This window comes from Mustela lutreola, chromosome 13 (genome assembly GCF_030435805.1).
Source record: "Mustela lutreola isolate mMusLut2 chromosome 13, mMusLut2.pri, whole genome shotgun sequence".
NCBI lineage: Eukaryota > Metazoa > Chordata > Mammalia > Carnivora > Mustelidae > Mustela > Mustela lutreola.
Window position 1 is genome coordinate 34,312,258 of NC_081302.1, and position 20,054 is coordinate 34,332,311.

The following is a 20,054-nucleotide window of genomic DNA, read 5'->3' on the forward strand; positions in this document are numbered from 1 at the left end:
ACCACAGTGAGATACCACCTCACACCAGTCAGAATGGCTAAAATTAACAAGTCAGGAAATGACAGATGCTGGTGAGGATGCAGAGAAAGGGGAACCCTCCTACACTTTTGGTGGGAATGCAAGCTGGTGCAGCCACTCTGGAAAACAGTATGGAGGTTCCCCAAAAAGTTGAAAATAGAGCTACCCTATGACCCAGCAATCGCACTACTAGGTATCTACCCCAAAGATACAAATGTAGTGATCCGAAGGGCCACCTGCACAACAATGTTTATAGCAGGAATGTCTACAATAGCCAAACTATGGAAAGAACCTAGGTGTCCATCAACAGATGAATGGATAAAGAAGAGGTAGTACACACACACACACACACACACACACACACACACACACACCAGAAATATTATATAGCCATCAAAAAGATGAAATCTGGCCATTTGCAAGAACATGGCTGGAACTAGATGGTGTTATTATGCTAAGCGAAATAAGTCAATCAGAGAAAGACAATTATTATATGATCTCCCTGATATGGGGAATTTGAGAAACAAGACAGAGGATCATAGGGGAAGGGAGGGAAAAATGAAACAAGATGAAACCAGAGAGGGAGACAAACCATAAAAGACTCAATCTCAGGAAACAAACTGAGGGTTGCTGGAGGGGAAGGGGGCGTGAGAGATAAGGTGCCTGGGTGATAGACACGGGGGAGGGTATGTGCTATGTTGAGTGCTGTGAATTGTGTAAGTCTGATGAGTCACAGACCTGTACCCCTGAAACAAATAATACGTTATATATTAATCTAGGAAATAATTTTTAAAAAACCTTAAAAAATGAAATATCATCTTTCTTATTAATAAATAATATATTGGAAGAAGTAGTTTAATGTGAAGGTCAAGTGGGCCTTCAGCCCTTACCTCTCTTTTTTTTTTTTTTTTTTTTTTTTTTTTTTTTTTTTTAAAGATTTTATTTATTTATTTGACAGAGAGAAATCACAGGTAAGCAGAGAGGCAGGCAGAGAGAGGAGGAAGCAGGCTTCTCCCAGAGCAGAGAGCCTGATGCGGGGCTCGATCCCAGGACCCTGGGATCATGACCTGAGCCGAAAGCAGAGGCTTTAACCCACTGAGCCACCCAGGCGCCCCCCTTACCTCTCTTTTAACTCTGTGTCTGACTTACCTGCTCTGCCACAAGGTGATGCCTGTGACTTAGAAGAGGTACAGGAAACCGTTCCAACAATAGAATAGGTTGGTGCTTTTGTTAAAAAAAAAAAAGAAAGAAAAGAAAAAAAGAAAGAAATGGAAAGGAGGAGGAAAGTGATACAAAGCACACTCCCTTAAATAAAACATACCAGTCAGGAGGTGGAAAGAGGCAGGAATATTTGGGGAAATTCCTCCTTGTGAAAGATGTGGAGAGGAGGTGGCAGGAAGGCGAGGGAAGATCCATTTATTTCTTTGTGATACTTTTTTTCCTCAAAAAAGAATGGAGAAAAACAAAACAAAACACAAGGCTCTTGAGTGAACATTGAAGCATGACTGTCCCAGGGGCCAGAGGGTTTAGACAGGAAGTAGTAAGAGATAAAAGCTTAGAAATTCAATCATAGGAAGTGTAGTAAACCCTTTTTGGGAGGGAGAGTCTTAATTTGGTGATTTAGGCAGAAAACAGATGGCAAGGGATAAATGAGAGGGAAGGAGGTTCTCCTTTTGGTTTTTCCCTTCTTTTGTCCTATCCGCACATGTGGGTATTTGTCAGTATTTTGCCTCTGGAGCTCTGCATTTTATACTCTGCACTCTTCTTGGACCCTCCTGTGCCCACCCACGGACCTCAATATAAAGTAAAGAGTACAGGTATAATGGTGTTAGCTTGGAAGGGAGAAACACCTCTTCTTTTGAGATCAGGGCAAAAAGAAGATGTAAAGATAAAGAGATGAACAATGACCTGTTTTTCTGGGTAACACGGAAGAAAGGGTATCTAATGAGTTAATAAATTTTTTACTGCCACAGGTGTTTTCCCCAAAATTCATATGTTGAAACCTAATTCCCAATACATTGGTTTTTAGAGGTGGGACTTTGGGGAGGTGACTAGGTCATGAGGGTCAAGCTCTCATGAATATGTTTAAGCCCAAGAGAGCTCCCTAACCCCTTTTGCAGGCAAAGACACAGCAACAACACACAGGTACCCAGGAACCAGGAAATGGGACTCCGCCAGACATTGAATTTGCTGGTGCCTTGATCTTGGACTTCCTAGCCATCAGAATGGAGAAATAAATTTCTGGTATTTATAAGCCACTGTGTATGGTATTTTGTTATAGCAGCCCAAATGGACTAAGGCATTTTTCCAAACAAAATGCAATATGAATTAAAAAAAAAATCAAGAAGCAAATGTCATGTACTTTCTCTTCCTCCTTTCTTCCTAACATCCAACAAAATTTTGGGGGGCAATTTTTCTGTGCCCGGCACTGTGCTAAGTGCTGGGTATACAGACTGTCTGTTTTAGTGGTATGTAAATTCTATTTAGGAGGGACAGGCTATGAACAAATAAAAAATAATTAAGAATTTCAGATATTGCTCTAAATAAAATAAAGCAGAGATGGAATCTAGAATGGCCAATGTGTATGTGATGAGGAAGGGACTGAACCCAAAGCTTCAAAATACAAATTTAAGAAATTATAAGTCTATATACTGTGTAAGCTTAAAAAAAACCCTTGTATTTAAAAATTAAATTCAAGAGTATTTACAAGATCAAAGATCATATCAACATCTGTGTAGTTGTGCTGAAGTCACTAACTCCTGATTTTATAAAACCAAAACAAATCAGTATATATTTTTTTAATTTTTATTATTTTTTATTTATTATTATTTTTTTAAAAGATTTTATTTATTTATTTGACAGAGATCACAAGTAGGCAGAAAGGCAGGCAGGCAGAGACAGAGGAGGAAGCAGGCTCCCTGCCTGGGATCATGACCTGAGCCGAAGGCAGAGGCCCTAACCCACTGAGCCACCCAGGTGCCCCTAATTTTTATTTTTTAATTGAAGAGTTTCATTTATTTGAGAGAGACAGAGAGAGCAAGCATGAGAGGGGGAAGGTCAGAGGGAGAAGCAGACTCCCCGCTGAGCAGGGAGCAAGATGTGGGACTCCATTCTGGGACCCCAGGATCATGACCTGACCTGAAGGCAGTCGCTTAACCAACTGAGCCACCCAGGCGCCCTCAGTTTAAAAAAAAAAAAACCCACTCAGTTCTGGGGTGCCTGGGTCACTCAGTCATTAGGAGTCTGCCTTTGGTTCACGTCATGATCCCAGGGTCCTGGCATCGAGCCCCACGTCCGGCTCCCTGAAACTAGGGAAGCCAGCTTCTCCCTCTCCCATTCCCCCTGCTTGTGTTCCTTCTTGTGCTGTGTCTCTCTCTCTCTCAAATAAATAAATAATATCTTTTAAAAAACAAAAAACCAAGAAACAAAAACCACTCAATTTTGCATGAATATTTCCTAGAACGATTACATGCTAAATTTTATTTCACCTTTATTGAAACAACAGGTATCCAATGAGCCTGCAACTTAGGATCCCACATGGAGATGTGGGGTTTTGGGCCGTATAATTTATTTTGATCAATGTATACATCTTAATCAAACTGATAGAAACCGGACTGTTAATTCTACAATTAATTAAAATACATACATATTTGGGGCATCTGGCTGGCTTAGTCAGCACAGCATATGACTCTTGATCTTGGGGTTGTGAGTTCAAGCCCCACATTGGGAAGAGAGATTATTTAGAAATAAAGTCTTAAAAAAAAGAAAAAAAGAAAGAAATATGTATTTGTGGGCATTCAGCACCACATGAGTAAAGACATAGCTGTTTTCCCTGCTTGTCCACAGACTCATTGATAAAAAACATTCTCTGTTGAGTATTTCTGTGTACGGAAGGGGCTGATAAAAGCTCTGAAGGTACCGGCCATAAGCTTGCCACTGTAAAGATTTTTACTCTCCTCAAGTTCGCTGTAATGGACATAGTGTCTTATTCTTTAGTCACAAAAGGTCATAGCTTTGTTCTAGCTCCAGGTGAAGGCCTTGTGGGGGGAAAGTGCTTTTTAAAATGTATAAAACACTAAAAGGAAGAAAATAAAGTGGAGGTACCATTTCACAGAGCAGACAGTATGTTCCTGGAACTGTACTAGTAACCAGTAATAATAATGATCCAATCACGCCAGTAATAGTAAATCAAGATGATCATAGCAGAAATAAACGGAAGGAACTGGAAGCAAAAGAAGCAGAATATTTACAACTCAGTGCAGTATTGCAGATAAGTGAGGAGAGTAATGAGAGAGAAGTCATCAGTAGTATAGAATGTGTGAACACATTTTAGAGCACAATTTTTAATGTCAGTGACATTTCTGCTGTATAATATGAACAGTTCGCTAACAAAAGCACTCACAGTGTTTAAGGAATTACCAATGCTATGAACTTTGAAGGTTTAGGGGATAGGTATTTAATTTTAGATTCTCAGTAGCTGTTTTAATTGTTCTATGGTTATTAAACAGGATAGAGCATGATTATAGAAAATATATATTCAATAAACTAAAGGAAACAATAAAGAGAGCTTTTTAAAGAAAAAGAATGGCAAAAAAAAACCCCAAACCCAAAAACACTCCCAAAAAACAAAAGGCAAGATGAAGGAGAGGGGGAGGAAGGGAAGGAGGAGGAGGAGAAAACTTAAGTACGTGGCCATGGAGAATTTCACAGTACTTTCCTGAAAATGATGTCAGTAGGACTATATACCAGTAGAAATAAGTCCCATTACTTGAAGACAAAGTTTATATGATGATTAAAATGATTTATATTTCCATTGTATTTATTTTTTTAATTTTTAAAAGATTTTTTAGTTTATTATTTATTTATTTGAGAGAGAGAGAGAAAGAGAGTGAGTACAAAGGCAGAGGGGCAGAGGGAGAAGCAGGAGCCTGATGTGGGGGTCCATCCCAGGACCCTGAGATCATGACCTGAGCTGAAGGCAGATGTTTAAATGACTGAACCACCCAGGCGCCCCTGTTTTGATTATTTGAAGGATAAATTATAATTAATTTTTTTCTTTGCTCTTAATCCATTTATCCACATGAGAGGGCATTTTAGAAAATTAAAAACAATATCAATACTTTTATTCTTTTTCTGTGCTTGAAACTGTTATTTGTTTTTATGAAGCTGTCTGCAATAAGGAACACAACTGCTAAATGGTATGGAATTGGATGATTTAAAATGTTCGGAGCTTAAAACTTTTTTCCCCCAGTAAGTGATACATAAGCATTTCCATTATTATAAGATAAGAAACATTTTATATTGTATCTGGGTTAAGAGGACAGTCATTTTTATTTCATTCCACCTCATTCCATTAAGGACAATATGTGAGATTCTAAACTGCTTAATACAGTTTGGAGCCTGTTTCATTAGTCACAGAAACGTATTAGGTAGTGTTAGGTATGTGAATTGGAAAGTGCTTAACTATAAAATAAGAAAAACAAAGAGTAAAGTGCCAAAGACAAAATAATATATCCATATTTGTTTAAAATAAATTTATGAAGATTTTTCTAAACGACAGATATTCTGAAGCATGACATACTTCTAGTACAAGAGAACTGGCTAATTTAGGAATACTTTTAAGATCTATAGAGGGGGTAATAAAATATATTTTTTTACCCATCTATTTAGAAGCCTTTATCTTAATAATGTTATGTCAACACAGCAATCTTTTTAATTTAAATATATTTTTATTTATTATTGAACTATAATTGACAATGTTATATTAGGTTCAGGTGTACAACACAGTGATTTGACATTTCTATACCTTACTCAATGTTCACCATCAGTCACCATACAATGTTATTACAATATTAGTGACTAGATTTCTTTTGCTGTACTTTTCATCTTCATGACTTATTTATTTCATAACCAGAAGTTTGTACCCCTTCACCTATTTTGCCCATCCCTCAACATACTTTCTCTCTGGCAACTACCGGTCTGTTTTCTGTATTTAAAAGTCTGTTTTTCGGGGCGCCTGAGTGGCTCAGTGGGTTAAGCCACTGCCTTCGGCTCAGGTCATGATCTCAGGGTCCTGAGATCGAGTCCCGCATCGGGCTCTCTGCTCAGCAGGGAGCCTGCTTCCCTCTCTCTCTCTTTCTCTGGCTGCCTCTCTGTCTACTTGTGATTTCTCTCTGTCAAATTAATAAATAAAATCTTTAAAAAAAAATAAAAGTCTGTTTTTCGTTTGTTCATTTGTCTTGTTTTTTATATTTCACATATAAGAGACATCATATGGTATTGGTCTTTCTCTGTCTGACTTATTTCACTTACCATAATACCCTACAGGTCCATCCATGTTGCTGGAAATAACAAGTTTCATTCCTTTTTATGGCTGAGTAATATTCCCTTATATATGCATATACCACATCTTTACCCATTCATCTATCAATGGACATTTGGTTTGCTTCCGTATCTTGGTTACTGTAAATAATTCTGCAATAACCATAAGGGTGCTTTTATCTTTTTGAATCAGAATATTTTTGTTTTTTGGGGGGGATAAAAACCCCATAGTAGAGTTACTAATTAAATGCTATATCTGTTTTTAATTAATTAATTAATTCTTTGGTATTCCTATTTTTAACTTTTTGAGGAGCCTCTGTACTGTTTTCCACAGTGGTTGCACCAATTTATATTCCCACCAAAGTTCCCTCTTCTACACAACCTCGTCAACACTTGTTATTTCTTGCTTTTTTGATGATAGCCGTTCTGACAGGTGTGAGGTGATATCTCATTATGGTTTTGATCTGTGTTTTCCTGATGATTAATGATATTGAGCATCTTTTCACGTGTTTGTTAGCCATCTTATGTCTTTTTTTGAAAAATGTGTATTCAGGTCCTCTGCTTTATTTGTTTTTTGTATGTGTTTTGAGTTGTCAAAGTTTTTATTTTTTTAAATTTAAAAAAATTTTTTTAGGTGGGCTCTATATCCAGCTGGAGCCCAACTCGGAGCTTGAACTCATGACCCTCAGATCAAGACCTGAACTGAGGGCCACCTGGGTGGCTCAGTGGGTTGAGGCCTCTGCCTTCGGCTCAGGGGCTCAGGTCATGATCCCGGGGTCCTGGGATCAAGCCCCTAGTCAGGCTCTCTGCTCAGCAGGGAGCCTGCTTCCTCTTCTCTCTGCCTGCCTCTCTGCCTACTTGTGATCTCTGCCTGTCAAATAAATAAATAAAATCTTAAAAAAAAAAAAAAGACCTGAACTGAGATCAAGAGTTGGACACTTAACTGACTGAGTCAATGAGGCAACCCGAGTTATGTAAGTTCTTTATACAAAAACTGGATATTAACCCCTTACACGATAGTCTTTTTTTTTTCAATTTTAAAATTAAAAAAAAATTTTTTAAATACTATTTATTTGAGAGAGAGAGAGAGAGAGAGAACACAAGCAGGGGAAGGGGAAGAGAAAGAGGGAAAGGCAGACTCCTCCAGAGCAGGAACCCTGATTTGGGGCTTGATCCCAGGACTCTGGGGTCATGACCTGAGCCAAAGCACATATTTAACTGATTGAGCCACCCAGGTTCACCCATGGTGGTCTTTCAAGTTAAGATAATTCTCAGGGGGTAAAGAGGTGGTTCAGATGGTTAAGCAACCAACTTTTCATGTCAGCTCAGGTCTTGATCTCAGGGTCATGAGTTCAAGTCCCAAATTGGGCTTCAAGTAGGGCAAGGAGCTTACTTAAAAAAAAAAATTTTTTTTTTTTTTTTTTTTTTGATAATTCTGGGAACTTGCCTATGGTTCACTGTAGTTTTTTAGTCCCAAACTGCAATTTATCTGCTATTCCAGAATAAACTCATTTTGCTGGAGGGGAAAAAAAAAAAGGAAGAAAGAAAAGAAAATTTTGAACTTCTGATCTGTGAAGGCAAAAGTGAAATACCTTTGGCAACTATTGCAAAAAAACTTAAATTGATCAACATAGTCAATAATTTAAAAACTTACCAATGATGTATGACTTTATCATTAAATCTGTCATGATTGCATTAAATAAAAAATAATTCTCTAACTCATAAGAAATAAATATTTAACATGGGTTTAGTAAAAAATAAGGCTCATCTATCTGGTCATTTAAAATTTTAAATTTAAAAATTTTGAATTAAATTTATTGAAACATGGCACCATGCTCTTAGCTTATAACTCATTGCTTTTTGTTGGTTTGAAAGTTCATGACTTACAAATACCTTATATAAACTATAGATTACATTCTTTAATACTTTTTAAAGATTTTATTTATTATTTGTCAGGGAGAGAGAGCACAGCACGGGGAATGGCAGGCAGAAGGAAGCAGGGTCCCCACTGAGCAGGGACCCTGATGTGGGACTGGATCTCAGGGCCTAAGCTGAAGGCAGACACTTACCTGACTGAGCCAGCCAGGTGTCCCTGGATTAAATTTTAAATAAAAAATTGCAGTGTAAAAAAACCAAAAGATTCTTGTTTTGTGGAGAGTGGTTTGTAGAGAGGCATGAGTAAATATATGGAGATCAGTTAGAAGACTATTGACCTAATTTAGGTAAGAGGTCATGAAGGCTTGAACTAAGGTGGTGACAGAAATTCACATACAGGAAATTAAATACAAAGTGTAAAATAAAAGAAGCTGAAATCTTCAGAAAATCTTAAGTTAAAACGTGTATATATCAAAACTCATGATTTCCCCCCTCCTTTTAAGAATACTTCACAGCTCTGTCAATCAAAATAGCCTACCAATAAGAAAGGCCTAGAAACATCAGACATTTCCAATTCCCAGAATGTTCTACATTTTGGATTTAGTCAATTCCTTCTTCATAGTGTTATTCAGTTTGACCTATTTCTTATTTTGTCTGTAGACTAATGTTTGATCTGAAGACTTGATTTGATTCAAACAACATTATCTTTCCCCCAAGGATACTACATAGGTGGTGCTTTCTACTTCACATGACAACACATTAAGAGGCACATAATTTCTGCTCACCCCACTTTTAGTGATGCTAAGGTTGATTAGAAAATTTAGGGGGTACCTGGCTGGCTCAGTTGGTAGACAATGCGACTCTTGATCTCAGGGTTGTGAGTTCCAGCCCCACAATGGGTATGGTGCCTACTTAAAAAAAAAGAAAGAGGGGCACCTGGGTGGCTCATTGGGTTAAGCCTCTGCCTTCCGCTCAGGTCATGATCTCAGGGTCTTGGGATTGAGCCCCGCATTGGGCTCTCTGCTCGGCGGGGAGTCTGCTTCCCCCCTCTCTCTGCCTGCCCCTCTACCTCTCTTTCTGTCAAATAAATAAATAAAATCTTGGAAGAAAGAAAGAAAGAAGGAAGGAAGGAAGGAAGGAAGGAAAGAAAGAAAGAAAGAAAGAAAGAAAGAAAGAAAGAAAGAAAGAAAGAATGAATTTAGGTGGTTATGGCCTGATACAAAATTCTCTATTATCCTTATATCTTGTTGCTTTAGGATTCACTGGTGATTGATGCCCGAATCATTTATTTCATCAGGGGTTACTAAGTGATGATTTCCCAATTGTTTTTCTTTCTTCTTTCTAAAATTAAAAAAGAACATTTTATTTATGGTTTGTTTTTTTTTTTTTTTTTTTTTTTTTTTTTTTCAGAGAGAGACCTCTAAACATGGGAGCTCACACGTCAGGAGGGAGGGGGTAGAGGGCAAGAAGACGGAGAATTCCAAGCAGGCTCCATGCTTAGCTCAGTGCAGAGCTGGTGTGGCTTGATCCCATGATGAGATCATGACCTCAGCCAAAACCAGAAACCAAGAGTTAGATGCTTAACCAGCTGAGCCACCCAGGCGCCCTCTTTGTTCTTTTTAGACATCTTTATTAAGGTACAATTGACATATAATAAACTGCATATTTAAAAAATGTACAGTTTGATAAGCATTAACACATGTAAAGACCTATGAAACCATTATCACAGTCAGTGAACATATCTGTCTCTTCCTTTGCACCTGCCACTGTCCTTTTGTATATTTGGAAATTTTCATAATCAAAAATTTTTTAAAGGAGAAATATTTATGAGGCACATCAATAAGGTTTGGTGATGGACTGCTTGAGAGTTAATAAGAGAAGGGTCTAGTATGATTCCTGGGTTTATGATGGGAGTCCCTGAGTTAGGTGCTGGTACCATTTATTGAAACTGAGAGAGTGACGAAGAAACTTGAGTTCAGTCTCGTACATGTCAGGTTTGAGGTCACAATGGAACAACCAAGTAGAGATGTCTAGTAAGCAGATATTTAATTAAAAGGAACAGTTTGGCTTTAAGAGGTAAAAATTTGGGAATACTGGCATATAGTAACTAAAGCCAGGGAGTAGAAATTATCAAGACATTAAGTTCAGAATAGGAAAAAGGTTTAAGGGGAAAAAGAAACTCGGAAAAATTCTCATGTGTTATGATCAGCTAGAAGAGGAGGAAGGAGGAAAATGATGACTCTACAGTAAAGCAGAAGCCAAGGAGGAATAAGGAGAGAATCTTCCATCTGCGTTGATCCCAGGGTCACAGTCTGTAGTTTTACATTTTGCTCAAAATACATGATTTATACACCAGTAAGTGGGGGCGTACTCTTCAAAGATGTCACCTCCAATACACTAAAAAATTAAGTTTCCGAGTCTGGAGAACTGAGGCCTAGACTAAGGACTCTTGTAAATCAACCAAAGAAAACAGTATCTAGGGAGGAGTCTTGCTAGCTAAGCAGTTGGCTTTGTCCGGTGACCTCCAAGCCTCAGGAAATCTTTCTTTGAAACATTTATAGTACTTATTACTTTCTAAAATAAGTAAGATTAAACTATATTCCCCCCTTGTTTTTCTTTTGCATATTCTTAGCCTCTCAAGATTTTAGAGTAAAAGGGCATGTGGCACATTAACAGCTTCAACTTTTAAGTGCGGGAATCTTTTTTTTTTTTTTAAATTTATTTATTTTCAGCATAACAGTATTCATTGTTTTTGCACCACACCCAGTGCTCCATGCAATCCGTGCCCTCTCTAATATCCACCACCTGGTACCCCCAACCTCCCACCCCCCACTGCTTCAAACCCCTCATATTGTTTTACAGAGTCCATAGTCTCTCATGGTTCACCTCCCTTTCCAATTTCCCCCAACTCCCTTCTCCTCTCTAACTCCCCTTGTCCTCCATGCTATTTGTTATGCTCCACAAATAAGTGAAACCATATGATGATTGACTGTCTCTGCTTGACTTATTTCATTCAGCATAATCTCTTCCAGTCCTGTCCATGTTGCTACAAAAGTCGGGTATTCATCCTTTCTGATGGAGGCATAATGCTCCAGTGTATACAGGATCTATAAAGAACTCCTCAAACTCAACACACACAAAACAGACAATCATATCAAAAAATGGGCAGAAGATATGAACAGACACTTCTCCAGTGAAGACATACAAATGGCTATCAGACACATGAAAAAATATTCATCATCACTAGCCATCAGGGAGATTCAAATTAAAACCACACTGAGATACCACCTTACACCAGTTAGAATGGCCAAAATTAGTAAGTGTGGGAATCTTGCTTTAAACTTTCTGATGGGTGATTATCCAACCATAGCTGGTGCCAGATAGCGAACTGGACTCTGGGTCACTGTGATAGTTCTTTTTAGAAATTCATATATCAAGGTTGATAAGAATACAATGTGTCCTCTGGTGTTTGAGACATCATAGAGTTCCTTTTTCAAAGGCCTTTGAGAAAAAGATGAGGACAAACAATTCCAAGTTTAAATGCCTTACACATTCTAGGTTTTCCATGCTTGTTGAATAAATGCTTGGATTAATTAACACATAGAGCATTTAGCTGGTTCTGAAAAGTTGACTATATACTATTAACTTAGTAAGAACTGTTAGAAGAACAGGAATTCTTTCGTGTTAGAATCCTTTATCACTGCAACATTATCTTTAGGAATAAATCTTAGGTCCATGAATTTTAGTTGTATGAAAATCCAGCTATGCTAAGTCCTATATATGTATTAAAAAATATGTGTGTGTGTGTGTGTGTGTGTGTGTGTATTCCCCCCGCCCACAAAGAAAGCTGATAAATCAAGATTCCCTTCCTCCCTTTCCATCTCACTGGGGTGGGGACAGAAGCAGTAGAGAATACTGGAAAGAGCATAGCCATTAGAATTAGTCTTGGTTCAGATCCACTTCCACTATTTATTATGTGTCTGATCTTGGGCCATTAAGTTACTCTGAGTCTCAGTTTCTTCATTTTAGAAATGAAGATAATGCTTACTTGGCAAAGTTACTGTGAAGATTAAGTAAATGAAGGAGTAGAAAGCATGTAACGCAGCAACTGGCTGATAGAATGAGCTTGATAATGGTAGCTATTACTCTTACATTTGGACAACATTTCATAAAACATTTAGCAAGAAAAAAAAAGAATTTTATGCTAATTTTGTTTTTATTTATTTTTTAATAAGAAAATGCCAAAGCCAGGAAAGGAAATGATAAAGTTAGGAAGCAAGGAGATTCACAGCTAAGACCTGGAAGCAACCCAGATGTCCTAAAGGGATGAATGGATAAGCAAAATGTAGGATATACGTACAATGGAATATTACTCAGCCTTAAATAAGAGGGAAATTTTGACATATGCTACAACATGGATGAACCTTGCGGACATTACGCTAAGTATAGTAAGCCCGTCACCAAAAGACAAATACTGTATGATTCCACTTTTATGAAATCTAAAGTAGTCAAATTCATAGAAATATAAGTTTTTCCAGGAAAAAAAGGAAAAGTGAAGTTGTTTAATGAGTGTAGTTTCAGATTTGAAAGATGAAAAAGTATAGAGATTTGCTGCACAACTATGTGAACATACTCAATACTACTGAACCGCACATTTTAAACTGGATAAGATAGTCAATTTTATGTTCTGTGTTTTTTACTGTAACAAAAAAAAAAAGTGAAACAGTAAAGATCTGGAAATCTGGAGAAAAGGCAAAGGTTGTAGTAACATTAAGAAATGAGCTATTAGGGGCTGCCTGGGTGGCTCAGTGGGTTAAGCCTCTGCCTTTGGCTCAGGTCATGATCTCAGGGTCCTGGGATCGAGTCCCGCATTGGGCTCTCTGCTGGGCAGGGAGCCTGCTTCCTCCTCCCTCTCTCTCTCTCTCTCTCTCTTTTCCTGCCTCTCTGCCTACTTGTGATCTCTCTCTGTCAAATAAATAAAATCTTAAAAAAAAAAAAAAGAAATGAGCTATTAAAAAAAATCTCTAATTTTTAAGACAATAAAATAAAACTTTAAATCACTGCATCACAACTATGCCCAAATTCATCCAATAAACATTTGCTGCTTAAATTCAAGGCACCGTGCTAGATACTATGGGCCAAAAAAAGCACAAGAAACGATTCTTGCCTTCAAGGAAATGGACAAGTATAAAATAATTATTATAAAATATGGTAAACAGAATTAAAGAGAGATAAAATACAGAGAACTTAATACAGATTATTATGGTAGAACAGACAAGATTTTCTGGAAGGAGTGGCATCTGAATTAGAGATCCACAAAGGCCTTCCAAGAAACTTTCATATCACAATCTATCAGAAGATTAAGGGACAGGTGAAACAGTCAACGAAGATTAAGAGGTACAAATTTACAGTTATAAAATAACTCCTGGGGATATAATGCACAACTAGGAAATACAGTCAATAATGCTGTATTAACTTTACATGGTGACAGAGGGTAACTAGACCCTATTGTGGTGGTCATTTCATAATGTTTTATAAAAAGATGAACTGACTATGTTGTACATCTGAAACTAATACATTATGATAAGTCAAATATAATTCAATAAAAAAACCCAATCTAACTTTGAGATTTATTAATAGATATTACGGTAAAAAACGATAGTAGATTTTTTTTTTTAAGTAATTACATCTAGAAATGACACGAAGGAAAGAGGGAAGAAAATTAAGGATTCAGAGGGGGAGAAGACTTTCTTCATCACTGTAGTTTTTATTTGTTAAACGAGCTCCTAATTTTCTTACTTCTGCGCCCTTGTCCACACCATTACTTTAACCTGGATAATCAATCCATATTTCTTTATATTAAAATACCATATAATAATGAACTGACTAAAGTAAATCATAAAATGCTTTTAGATTAATAGAGTTGAAAATAAAATAAGACATTTTCTTCTATCATTTTAGAAGGAAACAATTTATGTTCACAAGTTAATTTAGTTTTAATGAATTATACATAAGCTTTCTGGATTTTAAATGCACGCCTAAGAAAGGTCATATTCACAAACCTTTGTTGAAGAAAGTCTTATGTTAGAAGATGTTTAGCTAAATGAATAGAGGAGGGGGAATGGATTAGGGTCTTCAGGCCAATGATAGATTTACAAGTATATATTACTATCAAAGGCTTTTTCTCTTCTCTCACTCAACTAATGGTTCTGTACTATTGTGATTTTCAAAGAACACACTGAACAGATGGTATTCTTATTTCATATCCACAAGGATAATCACTGATATCACTGGTTCTTCATTAGGAGGCAGGGGGTGATTTTGCTACCCCAGGGGACAGGATACATTTCTGGTTATCACAACTGGGGGGAGGGGGGTGCTACTGTCATCTAGTGGTAGAGGCCAGAGATGCTGGTAAACAACCCACAATGCCAAGGGCTGCCCCCCAACTCCCACCTCAAGCAAAGAAGTACCCAGCCACTATGTTCAATAGTGGTTGAGAAAACCTGATATATAAAAATACATTTCATTTCTTTTTGTATTTCCTTTCTTCCCCTCTTCTGGTCTTCTGAGAAATGGAACATATTTTGAGAAAAAGAGAAAAATGCTAATCTCTTTAACTTCACTCACTAGAAATTTGGTCCCTCCTGCATCTGAATCAGCACTGTTTTGCTCAATGTAACGATAGACTTTCCACCAAATCTTTACTTGACCAATGGAATAACAGATTTTCTACTAGATTTTACTAATTAATGATCATCTGAAATAGAAGGAGAAACAGAGCCCAAAGAAATAATCAGCAATTCATATCCACCTATGTATATGATATCTGACTACTATTACTGGGCATCTGCAGTAACTTTAGTAGATTTCACAAATGATTCTAGGTTTTAAAAAATGTACAGTGTCTTGGTATTTCTGTTATGACATTTAAATGTAGTATTTATATAGTTAGAAAATATACTCACCAATATGACAATATTTAGCCAAATATTTATAAGTCTTGTACTTTAAAAATGCATTGAGAATTATGAAAACCCTAAAATTTAAATCAGAAGAGTATATATTTATTTTGTAACAAAACAGATAAAACCAAATACAAAGTGTACTATTATTGTTTGCTCTTCATACATTTTGATTATCCTGCTAAAATCTGTTAATTTAACATTCAGTTAAAATAAACTTTAGTCATTTAAAAAAACACCAAGTACATGATTATGACAAACTTTTTGTTCATCAGAGAAAGAACTTCAGGAGAAATAATGATTGAGCAAATCCATCCAAAACACTAGGTCTTCATCTTTTCTTTCTTAGACCACTCTGGTGCTTCTTTTTTGGTCTGTTAAAAAAAACAAAACAAAACAAAACACAACACAAAAATTAAGTAAAATGCTTATAAGGAAAATAAGAGAGGCAGTTCAGAGTACTAAGTATTGGGGCTTTGTATGAAAATTACAGTAAATAACTGCTTTTCTTAATTCAGAAAGACACTTATGGCAAAGATTCTGTCTTTTGTTAGAAATAATCTCCCACCTGGTATGTCTGCAGAAAAAATATACATCTTTGTTTTCTGGCTCAAAGCCTGTATTTAACATATTGCATACAGGTAAGCATTTTTGAACTGACTTTATTTTCAAAGAGACTTATAAAAAAAATTGAGGACTTGGATCTTTTTGTCTTATCTGTCTATATACGGATATTTATTCACGCAATGGATATTTACTGAAGAATTAGTAGATCCAAATCACTGGACTTTGAGCTTCTGAATTGCTAAGGATTTGCTGGAGTCCTTCTTGGCTTTACTGCTCAGTCATTTCAATCTAAAAAGAGCCTTGCTATACAGAGTAGTAACAAAAAAGCAGGGGAGGTGGACGGAAGAAAGCACTCAGAACTCCTTACGTAAGGCACTGATTCAGATCAAAACGTCCTATTTCATACAATATGTTACAATAAATTAAATAAGCAGTTTACTTCTTTTCCACTTAGATCTGGTTTAAACTATGAAGGACCATATTCCTAAATATATATACATACGAGTAGGCATATAGGTAAGTATGATATTTAAAGATAAAAAGTAATTTGATCTTTTTTATTTATTTTTATTTTTATTTTTAAGATTTTATTTATTTATTTGACAGAGAGAGATCACAAGTAGGCAGAGAGGCAGGCAGAGAGAGAGAGGAGGAAGCAGGCTCCCTGCTGAGCAGAGAGCCCGATGCGGGACTCGATCCCAGGACCCTGAGATCATGACTTGAGCCGAAGGCAGTGGCTTAATCCACTGAGCCACCCAGGTGCCCCTAATTTGATCTTTTTTAATATATTGTTTTATAGTAAATAGTTGATGTATAAACTGTTGGAAGTGACAGCAATGATCAGCTCCTCTTGACCTTATTCATGCTGTGGCCAGCTTCATCACCACTGACCAAGCTGATAGCCTCTCCTTCACTCCCGTCTTTCACTACGGCTCTAACTTGAGCTACAGATACTTTCACAGGATGCTCTCCATGGGTGACTGAAATTCAGTATGTCGAATGAACTCTCCCAATCCTCCATAGTCTCTGTCTGGGTGAATAGCATCATACTTTATTCAGTCATCTAAATCAGAAATATCTGATTCTTCTCCATCCTAGATTTCTTCTTTTTACTTACTACACTCATTCTAAGTAGTCTGAAACTTAGCTTTTATTGAAATCTCTTTGTAACTCATTCTGTTCCTATCTTGACCCCACTGGGCCTTCCTCTTTTCTGGCTTGATTCCTGTTAAGACCTTCCTAATTCTGATCGGGCTCTCTCTTCAATTAATCATCCACAATTCTTTCAAGCTTGTCTTTCTAATATGTAAATCTGCATTAAAACACCGCAGTATTTTCTTCTTAAAAAAGAAAGTTCAAAGTCCTTTGTATTAAAGGTAAAAGAGAAGCCTTGGCTGGCTCAGTTAGTAGAGCATGCAACGCTTGATCTCAGGGTTGTGAGTTCAAGCCCCATACTGGGCATGGAGCCTACTTAGGGGGGAAAAAAAAGATGGGGCACGTGGGTGGCTCAGTTGGTTAAGCATCTTGCCTTCAGCTCAGGTAATAATCCCAAGGTCCTGGGATCGAGTGCTACATCAGGCTCCCTACTCAGTGCAGAGTCTGCTTCTCCCTCTACCTTCACCCCGTGTTTGTGATATGCACACGTGTCTATGGGTGCACACACTCTTTCTCCCTCTCTAATGGATGAACAAATATTAAAAAAAAAAAAAAAGTGGCAGAGGCTAACTAAATCTAAAAGAAACCAAAGTACAGATCAGAATGTTAATTTGTAATAGGACATATAGTTGTCATTTGTCCAGGAATGCCTACTAGTTTTACCAGCACACTTTCTTTTCTTTTTCTTTTTTTAAATAGTCACAGACCATAAGAAGTCACAGTAAAACTGAAAAATTGCATGGTTCTCATATAAACAGATGGAGAGGTTTTGGGTGACCGGAAAAGGTGAGCCAGCTAAAGTCTAAGGTTCACACAATCAGTCTCAGAAGCACATATATGCCAGTGTTTTTGAAACTGTAGGTCTCGTCAATTAAATTGCAATAAAAATGAAAGAACAAAGAAACTGTAGGTCCCCACCCATGGGTGAGAAAATCAATTTAATGGATAAAGACCAGAATTGGGAGAAAAAAAAATCAACAGACTAGAATAGAATAGAAAACATCAGAGTACCTGCCCTAGGACTGGGGTAAATTCTGTTTTGAGAAAGTGTGTGATCGTCACGAGGTCACAGTGTGAACTGGTTTTTTAACTGTGGCTCCTGGACCAAAAAATCTGAAAGCAGCTTCTACAGACCAATTTACAGATCTTCAAGCTTAAAGCTAAGCGTAGAGAATCTGTACATCTTGTGTTTTCTCAATCGACTGATAACAAAAAATATTCCTTCTCTGTGTACATGGGGAAGAAGAGAAATAAAACTTCCGATATTAAAAAGGAATTTTATGACCCAAACAAAACAGGACAAGAATTTCAGTGGCCGACAATTCTTCCCGACTCCTTTTATCTGTGTTTGGTTCACTGCAGACCTCCCCTCCTCCCCCCCCTCCTCACAAACACAGTCTCTATCAGATGTGTTAATGAAGCGGATTTGCCCCAATCAATTGTGCCTCTTTCCAGGGATTAGCTGCTTTTCCACTGTATAAATTGACTTTTGAGATATTTGATCTCTTACAGGTTCTATTATATGAAACCCTTTTTATATGTATATATGGCATGTAGCTTTAATTCTTATGTGCTGGTTTAGGTTAACTGTATTTGTGATTTTATAAAGAAACAGTACAAAGTAGAGAAAAACTGGATTATCAGTTGTGTTAACAAACCCTCAAGTAAACTGTATTCCAGATTTAGGGAAGCGCCCTGAGGGCTGTGTTAGAAACCAATGACAGGATTAACTGGAAACTGACCAGGACTAATCTACCAGGTTACAATGTGATTCTGGAGATAAAGAACTGATAAGATAGGTACCTTTGTGTCCTGGAGAAGCAGTCAACTCAAACATTAATATATTACTTGGGGATTCTAACACATTGAGAAAGTATGTTGAAAGGAGAAAGAATGATGATAATACATATATCATAAACCTGGTGGATTAGTCCTGGAATCTAGAAAAAGAGCTAGAAATTAACAATCTATTTGTGTTCAACCACCAGAAAAGAGCCGCTTTTCTAAAGAAAAGAAAGACACTGTCTAGTAGATATAATAACTTTGTTTTCCAAAAAAGATGGAAGCTGGGAATCACAGAAATAAGTATTTAAAGAGTCTTCTCAGGCAGAGCCCTACCTAAGTGAGTCTAAAACAGCTAACCTGGCTCTCCTACCAATTTAAATGAGAGACTGTCCCAAATCATTCCACCTTCACTGCCCTCCCTCCACGCTTACAAAGAAAGGAATAAAGTCTTGATATAAACAATATATATTAGACATCCTATTACTGAATAATGGAAAGAAGCACAAATTAGAAAATAATCTGTGAATACTGTTCTCTTTCTGCCTTTGGAATTTCTCATTTTCTAAGCCTCATTGTCACCTTTAAAATCTTCTTCAAGGCCTGAGCCTCAAATACTCCAGGAGCCCATCAACATCACAGTATCTATTCTTTCTTTAAATTTCTACGGCACTTAGCATTTTCTTTATTTTTAAAGTAGTCCAACCCATTTCATCTATATCAAAATGATCAAATATTCTATCATGTTTAGCAAGAGTGCCTGCATGTAGTCAAGACAAATTTGTTGAACCAAATTGTACTTATTTGAACATTTTTTGTCTTCCAGATTACCACATGTAGCGTTCTAAATCACTTCTACACAGAGTCATGTCATCATAAAGTCATTTATGTAAAAATTACATAAATGTAATACGCCTGTCCAATAGATGACAGCCATTGAGATAGCCAATCTAAGTTAAGGCCTGAACCCTACCATCAACTCGAATTTGGAAGCTTCATTACAATGTACTGGTGCCACTATTCTTACGATGTTTCCTGCCCTCCTGGAGTTTGAGCCTCTTTTTGTTTCAATGCTTACAATCTGCTTGGAGAAAAGACTGAGAGCAGGACTGCTAACATCTGCACTCTTATTGAGAAAATGGTGACAATGATATGAATCTTGAGTAAAAATGCTGGTTTGCAAAAGGCTGGTAGTTAGTCCTATGGAGCTCTGGAACGAAAAGGGAAAGTTGCTCCAAAGAGGATGAGAACAGCTCCAGTTTTTTTTCTAGAAAGGAGCGACTTCAGGCAAGAGAAAAGGGCTAGGATAACTAAAAGCTACCTTGAGAGAGAAAGTAGAGGATGAGCTGGAATGTACTGGGTGTTTATGAA

The 20,054-nt window shown here is 37.1% G+C and overlaps 1 protein-coding gene across 1 annotated transcript in view; it reads right to left on the reverse strand.

The window, feature by feature from the left end:
• Positions 1 to 15,259: 15,259 nt before the first annotated feature.
• The window catches only part of PIBF1 (progesterone immunomodulatory binding factor 1), a 196,281-nt gene continuing 191,486 nt past the window's right edge, over positions 15,260 to 20,054 (reverse strand). Inside the window, exon 18 of the mRNA XM_059144436.1 lies at positions 15,260 to 15,553. Coding sequence (XP_059000419.1) covers positions 15,503 to 15,553 — 51 coding nt within the window. The 3' untranslated portion in view covers positions 15,260 to 15,502. The remainder of the gene's footprint in view (positions 15,554 to 20,054) is intronic.